The sequence below is a fragment of the Antennarius striatus genome, chromosome 1, assembly GCF_040054535.1.
Source record: "Antennarius striatus isolate MH-2024 chromosome 1, ASM4005453v1, whole genome shotgun sequence".
NCBI lineage: Eukaryota > Metazoa > Chordata > Actinopteri > Lophiiformes > Antennariidae > Antennarius > Antennarius striatus.
The window spans coordinates 400,001-409,050 of record NC_090776.1 but is presented as its reverse complement, the minus strand read 5'-3'; the positions used below and the strand labels follow the sequence as shown (position 1 = coordinate 409,050).

The window sequence follows — 9,050 nt, the reverse complement described above, 5'->3', positions numbered from 1 at the left end:
ACGTCTTGGAACCAGACAGCCCCAGCCATCGGCGGCTCGATTCCCACTCCAGCCAGACATCTTCGGAGTGTGAGCTGACAGTTGGAGGTGTCAGCTCACCTCCCAGCCACTGCCGAGGCGCCCTTGAGCAAGGCGCCGTCCCCCCCACAAGCTGCTCATTGGGGCGCACCCCCGAAGCTGCAACCCGTCCCTCCACCTCCCTGTACTCGTCATTAACTGCATGCCTACAGGCCCCTAGTGTGTGTTGTGTTCAGGGGCCTGTATACAATGTTTGTGTGTGTGTGCCGACTAACACATATGTATATATGCATGTACAAAAAACTGGAGAGGAAAACATAATTTCCCCATTGTGTGGACTATTAAAGGTGGATTATTATTATTATTATTATTATTATATGCTACATGTTATATAACCTGCGTGGGGGGAAGAGGCGGTTCTACGTCGTCCAACAAATAGTCTGCGAAGTTTAAATTTGATAGAATATTTTTCTCACATTTTCATGAAGATCGAATCAACTTCATCGATCCGCCACAGAGAAATGATTTGGTGATGTCATCAGTGACATCACTGGACTACATGAAGGGTGAAATAAAAACTTTCATTTTCCTTTTTCCCAATTCTTGACTAAAGACATGAAGAACCTTCACAGGACCTTCACAGGACCTTCAGAGAACCTTCATAGGACCTTCAGAGAACCTTCATAGGACCTTCAGAGAACCTTCATAGGACCTTCACAGAACCTTCATAGCACCTTCGTTAAGACCTTCATAGGACCTTCATAGGATCCACGCCACTCGGGTCTCTCCTGTGGTTAGTGAGGGAACACTGCCACCTGCTGGACGGAGCTGGAACAGACTTAAACACAGGAAGACGCTGTTTGGAGGCGGGGCCAGCTTTTATTGGGAGAAACAATCACGTGAACATCTGCTGGAGCCACTCCCTCACAACCACCCCCCCCCAACAGAACCCATGTTGTGCTGTTCTGCACCGGGGGGCTTCAGGGTCCCGGAGCCCCAGGGGGGTCCACGCCAGTCATATCCTCTCAATCGTCTTGGTCTGTGGGGCCACGCCCCCAGACGCTAGGCAGGAAGTCAGAGAGGTGAGGCGCGTCACACTTCCTGTGGGGGGGGGCTCAGCTGGTGCACCTCCTCAGGTTCTCCACGGTGCGCAGGAAGGAGCGCCACGCCCGGTCCTCCTCCAGGGCGGAGCCACCTTCCTCCTCCTCCTCGATGACGCCGCACTGCAAGCAGCGGAGGCGGGGCTCACGTTGCCCCGCCCTGCAGACGCAAGGCGTGGCCAGAGGCTGGGGGAACTCCTCCATCGCCAATGTCAGCAGATGGGCAGGGAGGGGGTCCACGCCGGTCGCCATGGTGATGAGCTGGAGAGGGTCCGAAGCCGTCTGTCGGGGCGGACGGAGATCCACGCGCCGCTGGGGGGGCCTCTGGGGTGCGGTGAGGTGAGGGGGGTTCTGAGGGTTCTGTAGGTTCTCTGGTGCCGTTGGTTGTGTGGATCTCCACCAGCTCCTCCTTATAAGCGGCTCTGCTGCCCACTCGTCTCCTCCTGTGCCCCCCCATCGGTGACGACACGTTTCCGATGCTTCCATACTGGAGCACCGGAATCATCTCCCAGAAACGGTTGGCATGGCAACGGGATGGGATGTTTGGAGAGGGAAGAGGCAGAATGTGGAGCAGCACAAGATGAAGGTCCTCAACATACAGACAGGTAGTCCTCAACATACAACATGTAGCTTAGCTTTAGAGTGGAGGAGGAGTTATCGTTGGTCAGAGTTGTCATCAGATGGTCTCGACTACCGCTAACTACACTAGCTCTGCTTTAGCATTATGATAAACAGTAAAGTATCTAAAGCCTGACGCTCTGAGTGTTAGCTGAATGCAAGTACGGGTGCTGCCCCCACGGGGGGTGTGGCAGAAAGGAGAACTGCAGGACAATAGTTGGATATGGTGGAGCACGTTTGTTCGTATCTATGAATGTATGTCAGATGTTTGTATGTTGAGGACCACCTGTACTGTGAGGAGGCGGTGGTGCAGAGAGCAGAACGCCCAGAAGGACTCAGACTGAAACCGATGACATGAGGACAAACGTCTGTTTATTGATGCTGACGTCCAACAGACGTGTCGCCATGACGACGATCCGCAAACTGGACGTGACAAAGGCAGGAAGCTGAAGCTGAAGCGCCGGAAGGAGTGAAACCAGAAGGAATAAATTAAAGGGAATGACGAGAAGTTAGACCAATCAGACGTTAGGGTGAGTCAGCAGAATGCACCAATCAGACGTTAGGGTGAGTCAGCAGAAACGTGACGGGAGCCGGACGCCAGAGGAACAGGAAACAGCTGATGTGAGGCGTAGAACCCACAACCTGACGGGTGACGTCTGGAGCTACAGAACGCCAGCGGCGCCTCCAGCGCTCTGATGACCCCGCCCACCTCAGCTGGACCTGTGGTCATGTGATGGCGACAGAGGGAGGCTCTGGTCTGGTGTTAGCGCTGCGTTGGTCGGATCGGAGGTGAACACAGAAGAGGCCCACAGCCAATCAGGTCGTCTCCTCCTGGTCGGTGGTGACGGCGTTTGGAGGAGTCGTGAGCGCCGCCCCCCCGCCGCTCTGCCCCGCCCCCCGTCTAGCCCTGCTTGTTCTTCTTCAGGTAGCGGGCGCGCTGCGACAGCACCATCCCCATCAGGTAGCTGTTGAGCAGCCGCGCCGGCAGCAGAACCGTGGTCACCCAGGCCTGTAGGGGGCGACAACGAGTCAGACAGTCAGACACACCCGTCTGTTGGACAGGAGGAAAAATGGGGCAGATAGCCCCCCCCCACCTACCATGAGGGCGTGGGGCAGGTAGCCACTGGTCTGCGTCTGCAGCCCCACCGTGCGCAGCTGCGCCGACACGTAGCGCTCTGGGCGGGGCTTATCCAGCGTCGGCCGGCGGACCTTACTCAGCTTGGTGGCCACGAAGAACGGCAGGACGCTCTGGGGGAGGAGACAGCGTCAGGTTGGCTCCGCCCCCGACGCATGGCGAACCCCCCCTGATGATTTACCTGGATGATCACACCTCTGCTCCGGTACTCAGCCTGGAGCCCCCGAGAGAAGAAGTCAACGAACGCCTGGGGGGAGAGCAGAGGATGATGGGTAACGGCCATGAGGAGCCTCAAACGTCAGAACGCCAAAGGGAGGAGCCTCAAACGTCAGGACGAGCCGTCCCCCCTGATCCTGATGCTCCGCCCACATACAAGCCCCCCCATCACCAGCAGACTAAGCCACGCCCCCAGCGGCCCCCCCTACCTTGGAGGCGGAGTAGACGGTCAGCAGGGGGACGGGGTACATCCCACTGGCAGACGAGATGTTCAGGATCACGCCCCTCCTCCTGGAGACACAGCCGGTCAGAGAGGAAGAGGAGGAGGAGGAAGAACAGGCGACACACACTCACCTCTCACACATCTGGGGCAACACCAGCCGCGTCATCTGGAACACAGGGGGGGTCACACACAGGAACAGGAAGTGGACTCAGAGTGGGCCGCCCCACGATTGGTGGAGGCCACACATTCATAAACGCTGTGTGTGTGTGTGTGTGTGTGTGTGTGTGTGTGTGTGTGTGTGTGTGTGTAGAGGGGGGGGGAGTTCTGAACATGTAAACATGTGAATTTGGTCTGTTTTCTCCCACCTCCCCTCTCCTAGTCCCTCCCCTCCTCTAGCCCCTCCCCCTTCATAGTCCCTCCCCTCCTCTAGCCACTCCCCTTTCCTAGTCCCTCCCCTCCTCTAGCCCCTCCCCTCTCCTCGTCCCTCCCCTCCTCTAGCCCCTCCCCTCACTCACCTGGCACACAGAGGTGATGTTGATGTTCACCATGGTGTCGATGAACTGGGGAGGAGCAGAGGGTTAGGTGTGAACGGGTATTTACAGGTGTGAACAGGTATTTACAGGTGTGAACGGGTGTTTACAGGTGTGAACGGATATTTACAGGTGCGAACGGGTGTTTACAGGTGTGAACGGGTATTTACAGGTGTGAACAGGTATTTACAGGTGTGAACGGGTATTTACAGGTGTGAACGGGTATTTACAGGTGTGAACGGGTATTTACAGGTGTAAACAGGTGTGAATGGGTATTTACAGGTGTGAACGGTCCCTGTCAGCTTTGTGCAGTTGATTTTTATTCATCTCTATTCTAACGTTGTGATTGGTCCTCTGCTCACCAGCAGGAGTCAGACTTGAACTTACGTTGTCCAGGTTGGGGAGTTCCAGGAAAAACTCGGGGTAGGAATAAGACGTGCCCACGTTGTTCACTGTGGAGACACAAGAGACGGTGAGAGAACATCAGCCTGCAGTTCCTCTTCCTGTCTGAGGGGGCAGCAGAGAGCTGGAGCAGCTGCTGACAGGAACCTTTAAAACAGTGGTCCCCAACCCCCGGGCCGGTACCGGTCCGGGGGTCATTTAGTACCGGGCCGCACAGAAAGAAAAAATTATTTAAATGGCTGTTGTTTTATTTATTTCAGATTCTAAGATATGTTTTATTTTGAAAAGTGACGTCTGTGCTGAATGACACACAGACGAATGCGTGCGCCTGTGCCTCTTGACAGGTCTGGGTCACATGACAGGTTACCAGTCGTTACCCCTAAATGACGCGCCCACAACCGCTCCAGTGTTCTGGATTAAAGTCAAGGCAGATTATCCTGAGACCGCCCTAAAAGTGTCTTAATCCCTGCTTCCATTTCCACCTCCTGTCTCTGTGAAGTGGGATTTTCTGCAGAGACTAAAGAAAACCAACGTCTGAACACTCTTCAGGTGTCATTGTCTCTGTTACCCCGAGATCAGAGGTCCACAAGCACTAATTCTCTTCTCCTCCTCCTTTGGGCTTTTCCCTTCAGGGTCTCCACAGCCAATCAGTGTCCTCCATCTAACCCTGTCTTCTCATCCTCTTCTCTCACACCAACTACCTTCATGTCCTCTTTCACTACATCCATAAACCTCCTCTTTGGTCTTCCTCTAGGCCTCCTGCCTGGCAGTTCAGAACTCAGCATCCTTCTACCAATATATTCACTATCTCTCCTCTGGACATGTCCAAACCATCTCAGTCTGGCCTCTCTGACTTTATCTCCACCTCTCTAGCTTCTCCTCCACCTCCTCATACATGTCCTGCACCGCTCTAACATACTTCTCTGCCACTCCAGACTTCCTCATACAATACCACAGTTCCTCTCTGGACACCCTGTCATCAGCTTTCTCCAGATCTACAAAAACACAATGCAGCTCCCTCTGGCCTTCTCTGTACTTCTCTATCAACATCCTCAAAGCAAATACTGCATCTGTAGTACTCTGTTTTGGCATGAAACCATACTGCTGCTCACAAATGTTCACTTCTGCCCTCAGTCTAGCTTCCACTACTCTCTCCCATAACTTCATTGTATGGCTCATCAGCTTTATTCCTCTGTAGTTGCCACAACTCTGCACATCTCCCTTGTTCTTAAAAATGGGCACCAGCACACTTCTCCTCCATTCCTCAGGCATCTTCTCACTATCTAAGATCCTGTTGAACAACCCAGTCAGAAACTCTACTCCACCTCTCCTAGACACTTCCATACCTCTACAGGTATATCATCAGGACCGACTGCCTTTCCACTCTTCATCCTCTTCAATGCCCTCCTCACTTCATCCTGACTAATCTTTGCTACATCCTGGTCCACAACAGTCACCTCTTCTAGTCTTTGTTCTCTCTCATTTTCCACGTTCATCAACTCTTCAAAGTACTCTTTCCATCTTCCCATCACACTACTGGCACCTGTCAATAGACTTCCATCCCTATCCTTAATCACCCTAACCTGCTGCACGTCCTTCCCATCTCTATCTCTCTGTCTTGCCAACCGGTATAGATCAGTCTCTCCCTCCTTACTGTCCAACCTAGCATACAAGTCATCATAAGCTTCTTGTTTGGCCTTTGCTACCTCTACCTTCACCTTACGCTGCATCTCCCTGTACTCCTGTCTACTCTCCTCGGTCCTCTCAGTGTCCCACTTCTTCTTAGCTAACGTCTTTCTCTGTATACACTCCTGTACCTCCTCATTCCACCACCAAGTCTCCTTATCTACTTTCCTTCCAGATGACACACCAAGTACTCTCCTACCTGTCTCCCTGATCACATTAGCTGTAGTTGTCCAGTCATCTGGAAGCACCTCCTGACCACCCAGAGCCTGTCTGAACTCCTTCCTAAAAGTCATGCAACACTCTTCCTTTTTCAGCTTCCACCATTTCGTCTTCTGCTCTGCCTTTGTCCTCTTCATCTTCCTCACCACCAGAGTCATCCTACACACCACCATCCTATGCTGTTTGGCTACACTCTCACCTACCACTACTTTACAGTCACTGATCTCCTTCAGGTTACACCGTCTACACCAGATGTAGTCTACCTGTGTGCTCCTACCTCCACTCTTATAGGTCACTCTATGTTCCTGCCTCTTCTGGAAGAAAGTATTCACCACAGCCATTTCCATCCTTTTTGCAAAGTCAACTACCATCTGTCCTTCTGCGTTCCTCTCCTGGATACCAAACCTGCCCATCACCACCTCATCACCTCTGTTTCCTGCACCAACATGTCCATTGAAGTCTGCACCAATGACAACTCTCTCACTTCTAGGTATGCTCTGCATCACTTCATCAAGGTCCGACCACTAATTCATTATTGTAATTATTGATTAACTTGTTCACCCTTTCATTGATAATGATCAATATTTCTCCTACGTTGAATGAACTGATAGTCAGTCACTATATCCAAAATAAACCTCATCAGTGTCGTCACTTCAATCCAGTTTTTAATATAATTATTTCTTATAATTATTTTGTTCACAGAGATATTGATTATCAATTTATGAAAAAAATGTTGTTTATTGTCTGTTAATGTCTGCATTCTACATTAAACCACTGATTTATTGTTAGACGACAGCTGTCCTGAGGTCATCAACGGTTGTCCAGCAGATGAAGACGGTCCGTGGAGATAAAGAGGCTGGGGACCGCTGGTGTAGGACACGTGAAAAACATTCACTCCTGTCCATCGTACCTAATGTCTCCTGATCGATACGATCCATCACCTCCTGATCAATGGGTAACAGCAGCTTAGCGTCTTACCCAGAATGCCGATCTCCAGCCCTGCCAGCCCGTCTCTGATCTTCTGGTAGATGTCCACACAGCTGAAGTCAGCAGAGATGGTCCTGGTGTCCACCCCACACCTGGAGGCTGAGGGGGAGGAGGAGGTGAGGATGAGCAGCCCCACACACACACACACACACACACACAGACACACACAGACACACACACACACACACAGACACAGACACACAGACACACACACACACACACACACAGACACACACAGACACACACAGACACACACACACACACACAGACACAGACACACAGACACACACACACACACAGACACAGACACACACACACACACACACACACAGACACACACACACACACAGACACACACACACACACACACACACAGACACACACACACACACAGACACACACACACACACACAGACACACACACACACACAGACACACACACACACACACACACACACACACACACACAGACACACACACACACACAGACACACACACACACACACAGACACACACAGACACACACACACACACACACACACACACACACAGACACACACACACACACACACACACACACACCCAGTGCTGAGGCCACGTCCTCCAGCTTCTCCTGGGAGCGGCTGATCAACACCATGTTGAATCCTCTGCGGGCGAGCTGCAGGACAGGAAACAAGTCACAGAGGTCACCAGAGGTCACCAGAGGACAGAGAGGTCACCAGAGGACAGAGAGGTCACACAGAGGTCATCTCCATGCTCCTCAGGTTCCTACCTCCTCTGCGTAGGCTTTTCCAATCCCGTCAGTGGCTCCGGTCACAACTGGAGAGAGAAGGTCAGAGGTCAGAGGTCAGAGTGGACGCCCTGTTAGAGGCAGGTGGGTGTGGGAGGAGCCTCTGGGGGGGGTTCAGATGAACAACAGGGGGGCCACACATCTGAAGGTCAGCTGAAGGACACAAAACCACACCACTTCAGATGAACCTACGACTGGAGGGGGGGCCTCTGGCTGGAAGGGGAGGGGCCTCCGGCAGGAGGGGGGGGTCTGAGAGGACTGTCATTCCATCTGTGCTGTGTGTCGTGTGTAGACGGTTCACGTGATAATAAAGCTGACCCTGACGTTGGGGGGGGGGGCAGACACCTCACAGACACCCGTGTCCACCTGGAAATAAATGGGTGTGATTCTCTTCCTCACATTCCCACCGCTGTGCCCCCCCCTAGACTGCACCAAACAAACGGGGGGGTGAAAGAGGAGAGAACGACAAACACCAACGTGGGGGATCCTGGGGGGGGCAACTAAAAATAGGAGGAGAGGAAATGGGTCGACCTATTTTTAGATGTTCAGGAATGAAACGATCAGAAGCTCCTGGGGGAGGGGGGGCTGCAGCGGGGGGGGGGGCAGTACTGCACGGCTTGTTGCCACGACAACACTGAACACAGACACACAGGAAGGGGGGAAACGCTGTGTGAAGGTGGAGGAGCGTTCCTCCGCTGCGTTTGACCCCTGACCTCGCTCCTCAGGCGTCGCCGCGTGAACCTTGAACGTGGGCCGGCCCACCAGCAAGCCACGCCCCCATCAGTGGCTCAGAGGCTCCGGGGCAGGTGGGCAGCAGTCTGCCCCGCCCCATCACCCCACTGATAATCCAGATTCCACTGACAGATGACCACGCCCCGCAGGGGAGGAGCAATAGTGATGTGGGAGGAGGCAGTACGGCGTGAAGCCCTGCACGACCAATCACGTTATGGAGGCGTGGCTTAAGTGGTTCAGATTAGATAGGATTTAAACCAAACGTTATCGGACGCTCCTCCGGTGCTAATAAAGTTTTTTGAATTGAAAACAATCAGACGTGAAGTCAGTGAGTTCGGCTGGGATTGGCTCCAGCAGAACACGTGACCCGTGGATGCGGTTTAGCGGCGAAATG

General features: G+C 53.0%; 1 protein-coding gene across 1 annotated transcript in view; it reads right to left on the bottom strand.

Annotated features, from left to right (window-relative positions):
- Positions 1 to 889: 889 nt before the first annotated feature.
- hsd17b12b (hydroxysteroid (17-beta) dehydrogenase 12b) overlaps positions 890 to 9,050 on the bottom strand; it is an 8,703-nt gene continuing 542 nt past the window's right edge. Inside the window, exons 2-11 of the mRNA XM_068317714.1 lie at positions 7,907 to 7,953; positions 7,717 to 7,792; positions 7,126 to 7,233; positions 4,228 to 4,292; positions 3,826 to 3,870; positions 3,442 to 3,476; positions 3,297 to 3,378; positions 3,053 to 3,118; positions 2,835 to 2,984; positions 890 to 2,745 (exon numbers count right to left, since the gene is read on the bottom strand). Coding sequence (XP_068173815.1) covers positions 2,638 to 2,745; positions 2,835 to 2,984; positions 3,053 to 3,118; positions 3,297 to 3,378; positions 3,442 to 3,476; positions 3,826 to 3,870; positions 4,228 to 4,292; positions 7,126 to 7,233; positions 7,717 to 7,792; positions 7,907 to 7,953 — 782 coding nt within the window. The 3' untranslated portion in view covers positions 890 to 2,637. The remainder of the gene's footprint in view (positions 2,746 to 2,834; positions 2,985 to 3,052; positions 3,119 to 3,296; positions 3,379 to 3,441; positions 3,477 to 3,825; positions 3,871 to 4,227; positions 4,293 to 7,125; positions 7,234 to 7,716; positions 7,793 to 7,906; positions 7,954 to 9,050) is intronic.